Genomic DNA, 19,489 nt, shown 5'->3' on the forward strand with positions numbered 1-19,489 from the left:
ACAATAGGAGTCGCGAACTGGAGCCTCAAGGGGACCTCACTTGACTTTCAACTCATCATTTCATCTCCTTGAACTACACGTGACCTGATTCCCTTATAACCCGGGATATGTAGGATGTCCAAAACTAGGACTCGGTCGCATATTTTTCTTTTCGAATAAGAGTCCGTTCAAAACTTGTCATGTTGTCTACTTCTTTGTCTGAAAACTCTTCGTGTTTTCAGTCAAAGAGGGGCAAACTGTAGACACGTAATTTTTGACCGAACTTAAAATTTTACACCATTTTTAGAGCTGAAATATTTTTATAAATATAAATTAAACATTTTGACTTTTCTCTTATTTTTATTAAGTTTATTTTAAAAGATTTGAAAATAACAAAATAGAATCACTTTTTAACGTAAGTTTTATTGTCAATTGTTTAAAAAGAAATGGAAGATTACAAAAAATCTATAGTTGAAATTAAGTTTTTATAAATAAGCTAGTATTATTTAATTGTTTTTTTATATATATATAGCTAGTTGACTTTTTCTTAGATTTTTATTAATTTTAAATAATTAGTTTATATGTTATTATAATTTATTATTTGTAGTTAGTTATTATTCTTTTAAAAGTAGAGTAAAACTAAAATTAAAATAAAAAATAACCTAAATAATCTAACAAACCTACCCCACTCCTACTCCTATCCAAAACATACTACACGTACAAAACCAAAAAGGGAAAAGGAGAACAAAAGCTTTTGACTTATCTTCCAACAATTAAAAAAAAAAAAAAAAATAAGAAAAGAAAATAAAACCATCATCAAGTTATACTCCCACTTTCTCTCAACTTCCCCACACTCCCACTCCCTCATGTTTTCCTCCACATTCCACACCCCACACAATACAACCCACTACCCCACACCTACACCTATCCTAACACCTATATACATACACCCACATACTACAAAAAAAGGACACACATAAAAGGCATATATAGAGATATAGGCATTAATTAAGAAGCAATACATACATTGTACTTTCTCACATTGTGATTGAAGATCTGGAAATCTGTTTTTCGCGGTTTCAAGTTCGTGGCTCCTGATTATTTGTCCTTTCTTCTCGTTAACTAATTTTCACAAGAGGTAACATTTATTTGTATTTTATTTTTTGCATAATTTTATGTCATTATTGTGCAAGAATTAATTTCAATATATTGAAGTTGTTCAGATTTCGTATGTGTTTAATCTGTTAATATTATTAATGTTGTGTATTGAAATATATTCGAACATGCTATATGACATGTGAGTATTTCTTACATGCTTAAGAGTCCATTCCTCGCTCTTTTCCTTAATTAATTATCAAAGTTTTTATGTTTGTGTCTTACTAATTTGAATGAATTCTTTGTTTGATCGTATGTAGAAAAGTATTAAGTCATGTTTTATGCTATAATATGTGTATTGTCTTGATATTTAGGGTTCTAACAAAAAAAAAATATAATAATAAACTTGTTAAGATAAGGAGAAGAAACGAATTGAATTAAAATAGATAAAAAAGAAATTAAAACAAAATGTACAGAATGTCAAAAGAAAAAATATAAACAAAAAAAAAGGAAATAAAACGTACGAATTTTTTTAAAAAAAATTAATTTTATTTAAGGAAAAGAGTAACAGAAACTTTTAATAGAAAGTCAAACAAATATTATAAAAAGAAAACATGAAAAACAAGAAGAAAAATTACTTAATTATAAAAATTTAAGAAGAGAGAGAAGGAAATAAAAAATAATAATCAGCAAACAACATACAGAGACAGAGAAGGATCAAAACAAAAAAGGAAAAAAAAAAAGAGGAAAAACGTACTACACTCAAGAAAACAAAAAGAAAAACTTTCCATTTTTATTTCATTAGCCTCTTAAAATTTACCAACACATTCACATTCCTTTCCTTTCTCATTATTATTTTCATATAAATACCATACATATACCACCACACATACCTATAAAATTTGTGGGTATTCTAATTGAGCTTCGGTTAAGATTTTGCGGTATCCACTTTACCTTACCTTTCTATTTATTTATTTATGGAATTTGATGTAATTTTATGACAAGTTCTTTTTATATTTTGTTTCCTTCATGAATTCGAGTGGAATGATTAATGTGTTAGTTGTTATATCTCTATTTCATGAATAAGGTAGCTTTAATCGATGATTTTTTTTATTTATTTGTTAGTTGTGATCTCTTAAAAATGAATGGTCGTAACATTGTTCTTGTCTTCATTTAGATAATAATGATAAAGTAGGTATAATTAGGCTAAAAAATAAATAAATAAATTATTGTTGTTTTATTTTATAAAAAAAATGAGTTTTATTTTTTACAATTCGTTGTTGTTTTGTTTGATCAGAATGTGTATGCCTAATTTTTTTTTTCATTAACTTTAAGATAAAAAATAAAATATATAATATGTGTATGTCTAATTTTAATATTAAATTTAAGAGTAAATAAATACAAAATAATCCAAAATTTTATATTGTATCCTAGGCATTTAGATTCATTTTACTTTATTTAGTTTTATGTATAAAGGAAAAATATTTGTTTTTTTAAGGACTAGATGAGTTTTAGAAATATATTAAAAAATATTTGTTTCGATTAAGAATGCGGCTGCGCATCTTTTTGGAGACATAAAAAAAAATCAAGGATGCAGTGATGCACCTTGTCCAATAATATAATTAAATTTTATTAATCTAAAGTAGAGACTTATAAAAAAAATAGATTATTAGGTGTGATGCAAAGAAGACAGTTATGTCTCCAAATGTCAAGATCGAGAATGCGGTTATGCATCCGATTTAAGACTAATAAAATTCAACAATTAAAAAATAAGCAAACCATGGCGTACAGACACAAATTATCCAAAAACGTATCAAGATAAGTATAAGTCAATAAAAGCGACCGTGCTAGAATCACGGGACTCGAGGTGTGCCTAATACCTTCCCCTCGGTCAACAGAATTCCTTATCCGAATTTCTGGTTCGCAGACTAATATAAAGAGTCATTTCCTTTTGATAAGGGATTAAACAAAAAGGTGACTTGAAACACCACAACTCAATTCCAAGTGGCGACTCTGAAATAAAATAATCCCTTTTCGAAACGTCACTTTAATTGGAGAAACTCTATGTTCAAACATTTCGTTTGGAAAAAAAAGGGGTGTGACAAATAGAAAGAAGTTATGAACATGTGAATGTACTTATTGAGTTTTGATATGACATTCTAACGTTTAAAAAAGGAAGACAAAAATCATTTGTCTCTCTCACTGCACGCGTAGGACCCCAAAAGATATTATCTCCGTTCATTTTTACTTGTCATAATTTAATTTGACACATTCTTTAAGAAAATAATTAATAATATATATATTTTATCAAACTGTTTCCTATTAAATAATCTCTTAGAAAAATGATTTGAATAATAAGTATTTAATACTTAGGGTAAACATGAAAAAAAATTATTATTTTTTCTTGATATGTCAAAAGTGACAAGTACATATGAAAATCTATTTAAAAAATAAGCGACAAATAAAAATCAATAGAGAAAGTATATTAGTACCTTTAAAATTCAAAAAATCACCTAAAATGGTAGGTAAGATTTTAATTCTAAAGTTGGTGACTTAAACTTTTTTAAAATTTGATTCATAAATTTCATTATTTTAAATTTTATAAAAAAAAATTCATTATTGATATTAAGAGATTGTCAGTACCATATTAAGAAAGGAATATATTAAGGAGTGTAATAATTGTTGATTTATTGAATTAGTGAATATTCATAAAATTATGTGTATTAAAAAAATTGTAATTTCGTGTAATTGCAAATATATATATATATATATATACTAGATATGAAAGGGCCCGTTAACGGGCCTAATATTACAATCTTAAATATATTATTTTGCGACTAAATATTAAAATGCATCTCCGCTTTGCGGACTTGCTCCCAGACGGTGTTTTCTTGATTGTTTCTCATGATTAACTATCTAAAACTCATTTAATCATTATGATATCTTTCCTACCACAAATAATAACCTTGAATTCATAATTCAAGTTCAAGGTAGAGCTCAAAGTTAAGTCTTGAGAGTTCTTTCGAGTCTTTTGAGAAAGTCCCTTTGAGTCTTTTGAGGAGTCTTCTATAATTTCTAATAACTTGTTTCAAGACTTGAGTAAGTGAGCATGAGAATGATGAAAATGTATTCATGAGTCTACACTATCATCGAGATCCTTTATATCATGAATCATAAGTCTTGAATTCATAATTCAAATTCAAGAAAGAGCTACGAGTAGAGTTCAAGAAAGTCTCTGAGTTCAATTGTGAATTCTTTGAGATCAGCTATTTGTAACACCCCAAAAAAAATTGAACTAAGACTCGAACCATCCTTCGTGGTGAGTAGGATTTTTCCAAGGAATTTAAAATTTATTAAGGTCAGGTCACTAGATGTAGCACCTTGAGTTCCAAAAAGAAATAAATTGGAAATAGCAAAATCTGAAATTTTGCTAGTTATGCTTAAGTTATGAGTTTTGGGTCAACTTCGTACGACCATAAATCTCAGTACATGATGAGTTAGGTGAGCTACAAGATAGCTAATTAAATTTCTTTGAATTATCTTTCCAACGCCATCGAGTTTGCTAAATTTCGAGTTTAGATGAGTGAGATATGCCCTTTTGAAGTTGAGTTGTCCAGTTAAGGAAAGTTACCCGAAATTAGTAAGGGGTATTTTGGTCGTTTCCTTACCAAATCAGATTTAATTCATTTTTAGCAAGGTTTTAAGGGTATAATCCTATTAGGTTCAGTTTTATAATCCTAATATACGCCTAGGGTTTTAGTTGAGAGTTCAAGAAGAGAAAAAAAAGAGAAAAGAGGAGAGGATCAAAGCGTTCATCGAGAGTCTTGCATTTTGTTGAGGATTTTCGCCATGGGTTTAATCCCTAAGAGGTATGTAAGCTTCCATAGTGTTGGGTTCGTTCACCCACACGCCAATCATGGTTTATTCAGCATAATTTCGTTCTTGAAATTTAAGGATTTAAGTTCTTGATGAGTTCTTGATAAGTGTTCTTGAAGTTTCCTTATCGATTAAGTTTTGATGTAAGATTCTACTTGGGTCAACTTTAAACGACCATATCTCTTAGAATATAAAGATTTACGTGAGCCATAACCTATCTAATTAAATGTAATTAAATCTACTTTCCAACGCCATCAATTTCGCGTCAATTCAATTTCTAAGTAAAATGTTGTGACAATTTTAGTAACCTATACAGTGCTGTTATGAATTAGCCGACGGAAAAATATTAAAAAGAGTCAATTTTGTCTTTTTACCTCCAATAAAATCATAAACGAATTTCTTGACTAATAAAAGACTCAAAACAATCAGATTTTCATCTTCACTAATAAAAATCATAATTCTTGGCCATAGAGATTTCAAGAAACTAATTCAAGAATCTCAAGAAAGGTTTTCTTGATTGTTTACCTTCAAGCTACGGTTTCAAGGCTTCTAATCAAGCTTTTCTTCAAGATTCTTCAAGATTTCTTCAAGAACCTGTTCTTCAAGGTATGTAAGGCTATCATAGTGTTGGACTAGTTTGTCCTCACGCCCTATCTACTTTCAAATCAGTAAAAGAGTAATTTATGATACTTTTCCTAGATTTGAGTATTCTTGAGATAAGTTGATTTTGAATTCTTGAATTCATGTTTCTTTTAAAAGTTCTATTCCTAATTATCGAATTGCTATATTGTTATTGAGATCCTTTATATCATGAATCATAACTCTTGAATTCATAAGTCACATTCAAGAGAGAGTTAAAAGTAGAGTTCAAGGAAGCCTTTGAGTTCAATTGTGAATCCTTTGAGATCCATCATCGATTTGAGTTAAGTTTTGAGTAAGTATGAGAATGAGAAGAGTCGTATACATGAGTTCCTTATTGATATTTTTTTACTCTTGAGTCGAGTCGTTCATGCCCATAACTTCCGCATAAACTCTATCGGTTGAGTACCTTTGAGAGGAGTAGTATCATTGAAGTTCTTGAATTCCAAGTATTGAGTTCTATGCATAGTTATTGAAAACCTTGAATTAAGTTGTTCATGTCCATAATTCGGCATGAACCCTATTTTAAGAAGTTTTTTTACAAATTGTTTTAAAACTTGTTTTAAAGACTTGCGCACTTAGTTGAGAGAGAGTAGAGTTGAGTTCATTTTCTTTAAAATGATATATGAGAACTAAGCATTCCTAAGAGTAAATGTTATTACATTTAAGATGAGAGGAAACTGAGATTTCCAAAAGAGTTTTGAGCAGTTTGAGTACCATCTTTTTTAAGAAAAAGATGAGTTTTTAGAAGAGTTTCTAAAACATGATTAGTATGACAATCGAGTATGTCATCAATGTTTAAGCAATATGGTATCTAGATATACCATCAATGTTTATGCAGTATGAATTCCCGATTCATCAATGATCATATTAAAATATGATTTTGATATGTTTTTTTTAAAAGAGTTTTCAAGAGCAGTTACCTCTTTTAAGAGGGTAGTTTGAGCAATTATCTCAAACCAAAGAAAAATTTATGTTTTTAAACATATGAGTTAAGTATATTTTGGGAGTAGTATTGAGCACCGATATGGGGACGCGAGTTCATAATAACTCAAGTCTCTATAAACCATGAAACCATCATAGGTAGAAAGGATCATACTTTTTAGATGATTCCTTAGTGCTTTTTTAGCATAGACTAATGGATCCACTTAGTTAAGGCATTCTATATGACGGCAAAGTATAGGACAGTTCTGGCAGCGTGGGCAAGACGTTGTATCATCACTTAAGCTTATAGTGATGGTTGTCGGTTAGAGAAACTCCCACAAAGTTATATTGTATTTTTATATACAAATTGAGTTGTTATTGTATTCTTCAATACATTGATTTGCTCTCTACAATTTTACAGCTTTCCATATATATTGCATCTTTTATTATTGTTTTATCCTTGAGTATCATGAGTTGAGTATTTCGAGTTGAGTATATTGAGTTGATCTATACCTCATTGTTGAGTTTCACTGGGTCGAGAACCTTATTACTGAGTTGAGTATCTTATCCTTAAGCACTTTTGAGTTGAGTAAGTTTGAGAAGAGGTAAGTATGTTTCCTTTTTTATCAAGTTCAAGCTTATGTTATGCTTTAGAATTCCCCTTACATGCTCGTACATTCCAAGTACTGAGCCAATTAGCCTGCATCTTTTCATGATGTAGATCCAGGTGTTCAGGATCATCAACAGGAGCTTTGTTGATACCACATAGAGTTCGAGTTAGCTTTGGTGAGCCCCCTTGCTTCCGGAGGGTTCCACTTTTACTTTTAGTTATATCAGTTGTTAGGAGGTCGTGGGTCTTGTTCCAACTTCCATCCTTTTCATTTAGAGGCTTCATAGATAGACTAAGTTTCAAAAGTCTGCTCATTTATTTTGTTAAATATTTTAAAGACTTAAGTTGCCTATTGTTGGCTAGTTGAATATTCTATTTATATTCATAGTAAATCATTTGAGTTTCATGAATTATATTCAATTTTCAACTTTTGCATGCTTAAGTTAGTCTTCCGCTTGTAGTCAGCCAGGATGAGGGTTCCCTTAGGGATCAACAATGGTTCTTGAGTGTCGGTCACGTCCAGGGTGTAGACTCGGGTCGTGACACTATTGATTCTAGCTAAGTTTTAAGGAAGTAAGTATGAGAATGAGAAGAATCGTATACATGAATTCCATATTGTTATTTAGACCCTCGAGTCGAGTCGTTCATGCCCATAAATTTCGCATGAACTTCATAAGTTGAGTTTCTTTGAGAGGAGTAGTATCTTCAAGTTCTAAGTCTTGAGTATTGAGTTCCTAATCATTTAGGGATTATATTCCTAATCATGGGGAAACTACATGTTACCCATGAAGGTCGTTGAGTTAAGCAGTTCATGCCCATAATTCCACATGAACCCTACGAGTCGAACAATCTTGAGATGAGAGGTATCATTGAATCCTTGAATTGAGTTATTCACGTCCATAATTCGGCATGAATCCTATTTTAAGAAGTCTTTTGCAAACTTTTTTTAAATTTGTTTTAAGACTTGAGCATATGAGTTGAGGAAGAGTAGAACTGAGTTCATTTTCTTTAAAATGATATATTGGAACTAAGTATTCCCAAGAGTAAATGTTTATACATTTAAGATGAGAGGAAACTGAGATTTCCAAAAGAGTTTTGAGCAGTTTGAGTATCATCTCTTTTAAGAGAAATATTTTTGAGTAATGGTGTGTGACTATCAAAATAATGGTGTGTGACTATCAAAATAAAATAAAAAAAATATTGTGCTATTTGGGGTTCAAACCCAAAACTCATGCATTCAAATGGACACCTATTACCACTACATCAAAAACATACCTTTTATCAAGAGTGTCCAACTTTAAATATATATCATTTAAATGTAGTTTGACATACATATACAATGTAATTTTTCAACAAAAGCCTAGTTGGACACCCTGTGATAGCTATAGCTACGCCCCTGGTATAGACAAAAAGATCCTCCCACTACCAAAAATAAAAAATAAAAATATATTATAACTTGTCAATATATTTCATTTATATACTCAAACTATGATCTAATTCAATCAATAAGTGTTGCAATTAGACACTTTTGAATTTAATTTAGGAAAAGTTGTTTTCCACAAGTATTTTTAAATTGCGTCCTTACGTAGATAAGATAATTTCATAAGATAATGTCACCTCCTTTAATTATAGGGAAAATTGTGCATTATAGCAAACTATTAATTCAAAATAAATGTTATAACTACAGTTTCATTTAATTCCAATGCGTAGCAAACACATTGTCATTCTCACCTCTCTCCCCTGAATCTCTCTCGCCACTCTCAATTCTCTCCCTCGCCTCTCACTTTTATGCAAACACAAATGTATAAATTGTGTTTGTGTTTGTATAAATCGAGAGAGACTGCATATACAAATACAAATACATATCTCTCTGTCCTATACACTTATAATTACACTAATACAAATCTTCCCCTGCTCAGTTCTCTTTTGCCTTTCTCTCGCTTTATACAAACATAAATTATACAAATACAATGTACAATTTATGTTTGTATAAAGCGAGAGAGAAATTTGATATACAAATACAAATACAGATATTTTAACTCGATTTAATTGTATATTAGCTTGATTCAATTGTATAGAAATTCAAATTTTATGCAGATATACAGACACAATCATCTTAAACTATTGTGAGTCTGTTGTTTCATACCTAAACATATACTAACTTTCTCTAAAAAAATAATATATATATATATATATATATTTAACGGTCATTAATTAATTGTCGGATCATTATTGGTATAATGTACTTGATGGTATATTAATTTTCTAAGGCTTTATTTCTTTGGTATTTTTTAACCATCCGATGTCGGATCTTAGGCAATTTCTAACCATCCGATGTCCAAAACACACTCGTTTAATTAGGTTCTAATTAATTTGAATTTAAGTCATACACGTTGACATACACTTGTCAATAGAGCCTGATTAGCCTATATGTGTCCGTTCTGACCTGACTCAATAAAATCTACTACTAACATTTTCACAGAAAATGAAATGATAGGAATAATAATACATATATACAGTGGCGGAACCAGAATTTTCAATAAGGAGGTTCAAAATCTGAAGAAATAGACACACGAAATAGCCAAAGGGGGTTCGACATCTACTGTATATACATAAAAAAATATTTTAACCATGTAAAAATAATATAATTTTCCGCCAAAGGAAATTCGGATGAACCCCCTAATGATAAGGTGACTCCGCCACTGCATATATATACATAACTTTATTTTAACCTAGTTATATAACATAATTTTTCAATGAAAAACTAACAATAGAGCTGAGTTAGCCTACACATATTTGTTCTGACCCGACTCAATAGAAATCTACTAATAACATTTTCAAATAAAATGAAATAATATACATAACTTTTTTGTTACCTATTTATATAACATAAGTTTTCAATGAAAAAAATATTAATATTAAATAAAAAAAACTCGTCACATATTTAATAGTGTCGATATCCTACTTTAAAATTAATATACTATCAATTTTTTTGGGTGCTCTGAAAAATAGAAAAAAAATAACGGAACTTTATTTTAAAAAATATAGCTGTCCAACATAAATGAAAACGTGTTCAAATTGTCTTTTATTAATCATTGACCCATAACCAACATTATTGTCGTGACTTGTGAGGTGCTATAGATGTGTGTACAATCATTTTCTTTCTTCCTCAACATTTTTGTTTCTTTCTTTATGGTAATGGTAATTAATTAATTAAAACATGTTTATTTATGTAATTTTCCAAAAAAAATTGAATTTACAAAATAATTTTTGGAGTAATTATTTGCTACTTTTATTAGCTTAAAAAGTAAAAAATGGCCATTTTGTGCCAACTTTTCAAAAGAGGCCTAATAGATGTCAATTCCTTCCCTTAGTACAGCATGCCAATTTTCTTCATGCTTCTATGTTTAGATACAAATTATGTCTTGGTCACAATATTCTTTTCTAAATATGTTTCTGGATTGCTAAAGTAGTTTTTTTATTTACTCAATCTGAATGGAAGTATAGATCTTCATTGTGATCTAATATTAATTTTATAGAACTGAAAATATTTTAATTTCTTAGTAACACATAGTTGTAATATTCATTTCTAGAAAATAAAGAATGTCAATTAACAATTTTTTCTTAAATCCAAATTGTAGACTATTTTTTAAGAAATGAAAAATATATTTGCTCTAAATTACAAATTTAAGAAATACCATATTTATAAAATAAAAGGGTATTTGAACAATTATGGCTAAAATCATTGCGGCAAAAATGACGTTACGAATTGATATCCTACTTTAAAATTAATGTACTACTCCCTCTGTTCATAATTACTTGTCCATTTTTGAATTGACACACCTATTAATAAAATAATTAATGACGTGGTGAGTTTACTATTTTACCTCTATTAATTATGACGTGGATGAAAAGTTCTATATATTTCAAAGTAATTAATCATTTAATTTAGGGTATAATAGGTAAAAAAAATTGTCCTTTCTTGATTTGTCAAAATGGACAAGTAATTAGGGACAACTATTAAAGGAAAAGTGGACAGTAATTAGGGACGGAGGGAGTGTTAATCTTTTTGGGTGCTCTGAAAAATAGAAAAAAATAACGGAACTTTATTTTAAAAAATTTAGCTGTCCAACATAAATGAAAACGTGTTTAAAATTTCAGTGGTTAATATTGTTGTGAGGTGCTATAGATGTATACAATTAGTTCAAATTGTCTTTTATTAATCATTGACCCATAACCAACATTATTGTTGTGACTTGTGAGGTGTGAGGGGCTATAGATGTGATTTGTCTATATATAATCTCTATTCCCTCTTTAATTTTCATATTGTAAAGTATTTCTCCTTCTTTATTTCTTCCTATTTCCTCTCTTTTTAATTTATTCATTAATGGCATCTACCAAAGTTAAGATTCCCACCATAGATTTTTGCAATCTTGAGCTAAAACCAAACACTCCACAATGGGAATCAATAAAAGTTCAAGTTTTTGAAGCCTTAAAAGAATTTGGTTGTTTTGAAGCAATATATGACAAAGTTCCAAATGAAATTAGAGAGGGCATGTTTGATACTTTAAAAGAAGTATTTGATTTTCCATTGTCCAAATTGATAGAATATAGAGAAAAACCCTTTCATATATATGATGGGAAAATTACAGGTATACCACTCTATGGTAATGTGAGCTCTGCTGATTTGGTCCTCCCAAATAGTGTTGAAACATTTGCCAATACCTTTTGGTCTGATGGAAACCCTAACTTTAGGTATGTATTACTTCTTTTAATTATATATAATGTGTTCGGTATTATGAAAGTCATTTTTCATTAATGATATTTGAAAGAATAAGATTTATGTAGGTGATATCATTTAGTTTTAGTCATGTTAGTACACCAATTATTCTTGCTCATATATTTGTAGGAGATTTTTTTTTTCATTATGTATTCGGTATTTATTTTGGGATTCAGATTAATAATATGGAGTCACTAGTTTGGTGGTAGTGATAAAAATATATTTTGAAATTTTAAAAATAAGAAAATTTAAAATTTTAATTTATTTTTTTGAATGGGGAGGGTCGGGTAGGGGCATGGGTAGGGGTAAGATTAAAAATAACATTTTAATATTTTTCGCACATCGCTCGAGTATGTATACTAGCTATCTATACATATATATTAAGGGTGTGTTTGGTATGAAGGAAAATGTTTTCTTGGAAAGCAAGTGGATTTCTAACTTATTTTCTCATGTTTGGTTGATGAGTAGAAACTATTTTTTAATGTTTGGTTAGTGAATGAATTTTTTTTCCAGAAAATATCTTTTATTTTTCGCTTAAGACTAGAAAATACTCTTTAGGAAAATAACTTTTAACCCGAAAATCAACCTCAATAATCGATCTAGGATCCGACCCTAACACCCGAACTAGGACATGACCTTGATGACCGTTCAAAATCCGACCCAGAGATCTGACCTAGGACCCCAGCCAGACTTCCGACCCTGAAATATTTTTCAAAAGTAATTTTTTTAAATAAAATAAAATTTGACAGGGGTGGCGGGCTGGTTTGGTAGTAGGGGTAAAAAAATATTATAATTTAAGGATGAAGTAGAGGTTTCGAAAATGTTTTCCTTAATTTTTTTAAGGGAAATCATTAAATTTGAGGAAAATAAGTTGATTTGGAAAACATTTTTCAAATCATTAAAGTCAACCAAACATGGGAAATTAAAAAACATTTTCCTTCGTACCAAACACACCCTAAGTGTATTTCTTACATAATTTTGAGTAATATCACAATATTGCATTACCATTATATAAGTTTTGTATGTTTTAATTTGGCAGCAATGTGGCAAAGTCCTACTTCAAGCAACTTATGGAATTGAATGACATGGTGACAAAAATGGTTTTGGAGAGTCTTGGGCTAAAAAATTACATTGATGAAATCTTGAATTCCAATTTTTTTTTTTCAAGATTTACTAATTACAAGGTAATTAAAGGTGAAGAGCAGTATAAATCAGAATTACCTCCCCACACAGATAGTAGCTACTTGACTATAATTAAACAAATTCAAAATGGATTGCAAGTTCTCTACAAAAATGGAGAGTGGATAGAGGTCAATAATACATCACCAAATTCCTATATTGTTTTATCAGCAGATGCTTTCATGGTAAGTTATTATTTATTTTTGAGTACCGAGGTAAAAAATACACCTAAATTATTTATTTATGTGTATTTTTGACGCTTAACACTTTATTATTTTGTGTGTGAGGGGGTGGGTTGATGCTATAGAAGAGGAGAATAAAAGAAATAGAGATTTTTTTTGTATGATTGATTATTCAAGCCCAACTAGAAGCTAAGATCAGAGCAGTTTTGAAGTAACGATAAGATTGTTTGTATGTGATTTATAGATTACGATGCGGGCTTGATCGAGAAAAAATCACTAATATTTTGTATTAGATTAGATTGTTTTCCTAACATCCCTTGAGATGCTGTGAAAGAAATCACTAATGCTTTTTATGATTGATTATTCAAGCCCAACTAGAAGCTAAGATCAGAGCAGTTTTGAAGTAACGATAAGATTGTTTGTATGTGATTTATAGATTACGATGCGGGCTTGATCGAGAAAAAATCACTAATATTTTGTATTAGATTAGATTAGATTGTTTTCCTAACATCCCTTGAGATGCTGCCCTTTCTCTGTGAAAGAAATCACTAATGCTTTTTATGATTGATTATTCAAGCCCAACTAGAAGCTAAGATCAGAGCAGTTTTGAAGTAACGATAAGATTGTTTGTATGTGATTTATAGATTACGATGCGGGCTTGATCGAGAAAAAATCACTAATATTTTGTATTAGATTAGATTGTTTTCCTAACATCCCTTGAGATGCTGCCCTTTCTCTGTGAAAGAAATCACTAATGCTTTTTATGTATCGATGTTGTGGATTTATACAGGCATGGACAAATGATAATTTGACATCTGCTGAACACAGAGTAATAACAACAGGAGACAAAGATAGAATATCTATTCAATTATTTTCCTTACCAAAGCTAGATTATACAGTGAAGGCCCCAAAAGAATTAGTGGATGAAGACCACCCTTTACTCTTCAAGCCTTTTAACATGCTTGAATATAATAAATATACTATGTCAGGTGATAACAATGGAGTTAATCTCAAGGATTATTGTCGTCTTTAAAAATTTAGTAGGGTATGAAAATTTATTTATGTGTATTTTCTTTATGAATAAAACGTATCGTATGCATGGGTGGTTGAAAATTTATATTTGAATGGTTATTGCATATGATTTCATAACGTATTGTATTGTGTTGCATTGTATTGTAATGTATTGTTTTTATTAAAAAATATATGAATGGTGTTGACACCAAATTTTATCCCTCCTTTCTTCTAATTTATTTCGTTGAGCTTCTAAATTGCTAATAAGTCGAATACTTTATAATTCACTATTTTTTTTTATGATCTTTCTATTTTAAAATTATATTACTATTATTACTTAAATGTCGTCTTGTTTAAAATAGTATGTATTTTAAGTTTCTTACTTTCTAAACTTTTACGTAATATATATTATAGAAGCTCAAACGAGTTAATTTAAAGAAAGAAAAGCCATGAAAGTTGGGCAATTGAATCTCAAAATGGATCAAATTTTCAGCCTTTTATTTAAGGAAAAATTACTTAAATACACAACACTTCTTTACCTATTCTCAATATTTCCCTACTCTTTTACTAAAATACAAAAATCCCTTATTTTCCCCCAATTCAACTTAACCAGATACTTTATTAGTTTAAGTATCTGCCCGTTATTAATTAAAGTATCCGCGCTGCAATATTATGCATCTGCCTGTTAATTAAGTATCTGTGCTGCTAACAACTTAATAAATTAAGTATCCGCCCGTTATAAATTAAAGTATCCGCACTGCTATATTATGCATCCTCCCGTTAATTAAGTATCCGTGCTGCTAACAACTTAATAATTTAAGTATCCGTCTGTTATTAATTAAAGTATCCGCGCTGCTATATTAAGTATCCACACTGCTATATTATGTATCCGAAAAACACTAAAAAAAGGAATTTTTGGTAATTAATGAAAGAGTAGGGAAATGAAGTAATTTCTTTCTTATTCTATGTCATTTGCCTAATTTTTAATTTATTTAATGTCAATCTGTCCAATTTCCAGCCCAAAAGTAGCAGCCCGTCTACCCATTAATCCAAATGATCAGTCAGCCCATATATGAATTTATCAATAATTCAAAAATACCTTTCACACCTTCAACCCTAATTCAAAATTCTCAGCACAACAGCAAATTCCCACGCCTCCTTCCATTTTCAGCAAAAGAAAAGTTTATCAACCATGTACAGAAGTTGTCGTTTCTCTTCTCATGCTTGATTTTTGTCTCTATTTTCGTTCGTCTGTCTCAATCACATGAAGATTGCCAATATCTTCCAAATTTCCAACGTTCAAATTTGAATGCGTCTCTTGACCAATGTTCAAAAATCTGAAACTCAAGATTCCTGCTCAACAAAAACCATAACCTTTCTATTCACTTATAAATACATCCATATACATTCACTTATATTTTATCATTTTGTTCAGCATCTTGGTGTTAGTCTTTTGTTATTCTGTATGGAAGTGACAAATGTTTATATATAGTTCAAGGCTTGTGTTTCATCATATATACCTTTCTATTTGAGTCTGTTGATTTTTTTTAGTAAAGTCTTGTTAATTAGAAACCTATTGTAAATCGTCCAGTTTCGGCTAAAAATATTTCTTGTTGGTTCTAAATATACTTGTCACTCACAAATCTTGATTTTATTTCGTTTTAATCACTAGTTTGTGAGAACTTGGTTCACAAAAGTTTTAAGCGGCATGTTGGTTGGATTTTCTCATAATTAAGTTCACTGTTTTGGATTCTTTATTTCAGTTCCTATTTTAGTAACAAAGATGTGATAGTTTATTAATGCTAAATGAAATATTTGTTACAGTAAAGCTTAAGTTGTATTTAATACTTATTGTTGGGAGTTAAAAAACATTTTGTTACTATCAAACTATGCCAAATTGCTAATATATGTGTAACCGTTATGTAACCTCTTTGTTTACCATAAATATATGTTGAATATTGATGGAATTCTAGTTTTTATTACATTGTATAATTTTTTGCTGTTATTAAGAGATAAATCATTGTTCTAACTCCTTCATTCTCCTTTTTCTTTGTTTGCATGAAAATCGGAGTTGAAGAGTCTCACTTTAAGACTCAATGCTATCGCAAGACTCGAAGCGTGTATTAAATCTTCACTTGTGTCTCTCGTTGCTCCATAGAAACACATCCAGACAGAAATGAAGAGGGATGTGCCAAAACGGCAAATCCCGAAATGTCATTCCTTTACCAAAGTCAAAAAATGATTTTGGTTTATCCTATTTTCTTTATTGCTTGTTTATTAGTGTGACTGACATTTTATTTTAATTATGTGATTTGGCTGCTTATAACTTTTTTTTTTGTTTAGTTAACATTATTTTGCTATTATTATTCTATCACATAAGATAATCATCTAGATATAAATAATGCAATTAGTTTTCTAACAATTCAAGCTTCATTTCATTTCAACAAGTAAAGTTTTATACAAACATAAGACCATCTCACGAGTTTCATCACATTTCCAACTATACGCATTTTTCATAAAAAATATATTTTCAATTATTGAATCTAAAGTTTTTTCTAAAAGTTAGCTTTTATAAATAAATTTTACCTTCTTACACTTAGCCTAATTAATTAATTAAGTTTGACCGGTTAACCATTTTTAATGGATCTTAAAGGATGCCTAACCCCTTCCCTTTAGATTAGTTGAACCCTTACCTAGAATCTTATGATTAGTAGACCTTAAAATGAAGTTTAACTTTAGACATGACTTTAATCAATTTAGGTGCCCTAATTCACCGTAATTAATTAGGTGGCGACTTCTTGACGTAGTTATTAACTTTGGAATCACCAAAATATTGTACACTATTTTGACCCGGTTAAAATGGGGTATAACAAGTGGTTTTTATATATTTTGAATTTATGTTTCGATGGTTAGTAATGCATATGATTTCATAATATATTGTATTATATTGTGTTGTGTTGTATTATATTATATCGTTTTGATGATACAATTGTAACACCTTAGAACTTATCAGACCAGAACAACAGAAAAATAGGTGAACCACGACAGGGTTCACGGACCGTGAAAGGAACCACGGTCTATCGACCTTTACCTGGTTCACACCTACCAAGAAATGGTGGACCACGGGACCCTTCACAGGCTGTGGACCACCCCACGAGCCGTGGGGAGGCTCGTGAAAGCCAGACAGTGTCATCAGGGCTAAGGGGTCACGGGACGTGGTCCCAATGACGGGCTGTGGAGGGGTCTGTCATCCAGGACCAATAGACCCCATCCGCAAATAGAGAACCACTGTGACTTTCACGGTTCGTGGTCCTCTACACAGTCTGTGAAGTGGACTATAGAGGGGCCTCCCAGAACAGTGCAGTAGACCATGGCCAGAACCACGACCCACTTGACGGGCCATGGTCCCAACGACGGTCTGCAGTGGCTCTGTAGAAAGGCCCTGTCAGATTTTAAGTGGGGTCATTTTGGTCTTTTTCCCTATGCGTTGGACCCTTAAACTACGTAGTTTTGGTCAGTTTGAACCTAGTAACTTAGTCAGAACTTACCCTAAGTATTTCATTCACCAAATTCATCAAACTTAGAACGAAAAGAAAAGGAAAGAGGCGACCCAAACCCTTCTAAGAACACAACCGTTTTCTTCAGTTCTATCCCCAAAATCGAAAGATTTCACTAGGTATGTGGGATTTCACTAGTGGGTTCTTTTCATCCACTAGGTCCCTAGAATTCAGTCAGATTCTTGATTCCCTGCATATTGTTTAGGCGTAGGGTTTCTTGAACTTTGGAGAATTGTTGTGATTTAGCTGTTATAGTGTTCTTACTCAGATTATCATGTTTTCGTAACATTGTTGCTGTAACACCCTAGAAATTTTTTCAAACTGAGACTCGAATCATCCTTCGTTATGAGTAGAATTTTACTAAGGAATTTAAAATTTCCTCAGTGTTAAGGTCACTAGATGTAGCACCTTGAGTTCCAAAAGGAACTAAATTAGAAATAGCAAAATCTGCAATTTGGCAAGTTAAGTAAAGTATGAGTTTTTGGTCAACTTCAAACGATCATAACTCCTAGCACATGATGAGTTAGGTGTGCTATAGGATACCGTAGGAAATATCTTTGAATTATCTTTCAAACGCCACCAAGTTTGCTCAGTTTCGAGGTCGGATGAGTGAGATATGCCCTTTTGAAGTCAGACTGTCCAATTAAGGAAAGTTACCCGAAAATGAGGGGTATTTTGGTCTTTTCCTTACCCAATCGGATTTAACAGTTTTTAGTAGGTTTTAGGAGTCTAAGCTGATTAGAATTAGTTTCATTAATCCCCAAAATCGTTTATGGATTTAGAGAGAAGATTCAAGAGGAGAAAAAGTTCAAAGTTTCAAGCGTTCGTTCATGAAATTCAAGATTTCACCAATAACCTAGTTCCTTGAGGTATTTAAGCTTCCATAGTGTTAGGTTCGTTCTCCCACACGTCAATCATGATTTATTCAGCGTAATTTCATTCTTGAAATTTAAGGATTAAAGTTTTTGATGAGTTCTTGATAAGTGTTCTTGAAGTTTTCTTATCGATTAAGTTTTGATATAAGATTCTACTTGGGTCAACTTCGAACGACCATATCTCTTAGAATATAAAGCTTTACGTGAGCCATAAGTTATCCAATTAAAGGTATTTGAATCTACTTTCCAACGCTGTCAATTTCGCGTCAATCCAATTTCTGAATAAAAAGTTATGACTATTTTAGTAACCTAAACAGTGCTGTTACGAATTAGCCGACGGGAAAACATTAAAAAGAGTCGTTTTTGTCTTTTTACCTCCAAGAAAACCCTAAATGAATTTCTTGACTAATAAAAGGCTCAAAACAATCAGATTTTCATCTTTTAATCCATCATTCTCTTCTATCTCAAACCGTAAGACAAAACCCTAAGGAAAAATTCAACGTAGAAGATCCCATTCAAGATTCTTTCAATCTTTTTCAAGATTCTTCTTCAAGGTAAGTCTTTCTACAAGAATTCCATTTTTTTCAACTCAAATTCCTATATACAATTATGATCACTAATGAAAATCATAATTCTTGGCCATAGAGATTTCAAGAAACTAATTCAAGAATCTAAAGAAACATTTTCTTGATCGTTTACCTTCAAGCTAGCGTTTCAAGGTTCTAATCAAGTTCTTCTCCAAGATTCTTCAAGAACCTTGTTCTTCTAGGTATGTAAGGTTA

General features: G+C 30.7%; 1 protein-coding gene across 1 annotated transcript; it reads left to right on the plus strand.

Moving 5' to 3' along the window:
* Positions 1-11,464: 11,464 nt before the first annotated feature.
* Positions 11,465-14,488, plus strand: LOC125837868 (probable 2-oxoglutarate-dependent dioxygenase AOP1.2). Its single transcript, XM_049516934.1, has 3 exons — positions 11,465-11,878; positions 12,943-13,267; positions 14,055-14,488. Exons 1-3 carry the CDS (start codon positions 11,511-11,513, stop codon positions 14,295-14,297), a joined length of 936 nt encoding a protein of 311 aa, XP_049372891.1. The 5' UTR covers positions 11,465-11,510; the 3' UTR covers positions 14,298-14,488.
* Positions 14,489-19,489: the final 5,001 nt, after the last annotated feature.

The sequence above is a fragment of the Solanum verrucosum genome, unplaced genomic scaffold (genome assembly GCF_900185275.1).
Source record: "Solanum verrucosum unplaced genomic scaffold, falcon-dt-bn FXZP01000284.1, whole genome shotgun sequence".
NCBI classification, from domain to species: Eukaryota; Viridiplantae; Streptophyta; class Magnoliopsida; order Solanales; family Solanaceae; genus Solanum; species Solanum verrucosum.

Excerpts from the sequence above, each read along its gene's own strand:
- LOC125837868 (XM_049516934.1), top strand. The coding sequence starts at position 11,511 with ATGGCATCTACCAAAGTTAAGATTCCCACCATAGATTTTTGCAATCTT. Across the intron at positions 11,879-12,942 it reads GATGGAAACCCTAACTTTAG|CAATGTGGCAAAGTCCTACT; the intron begins GTATGTATTACT and ends TTAATTTGGCAG. Across the intron at positions 13,268-14,054 it reads TATCAGCAGATGCTTTCATG|GCATGGACAAATGATAATTT; the intron begins GTAAGTTATTAT and ends GGATTTATACAG.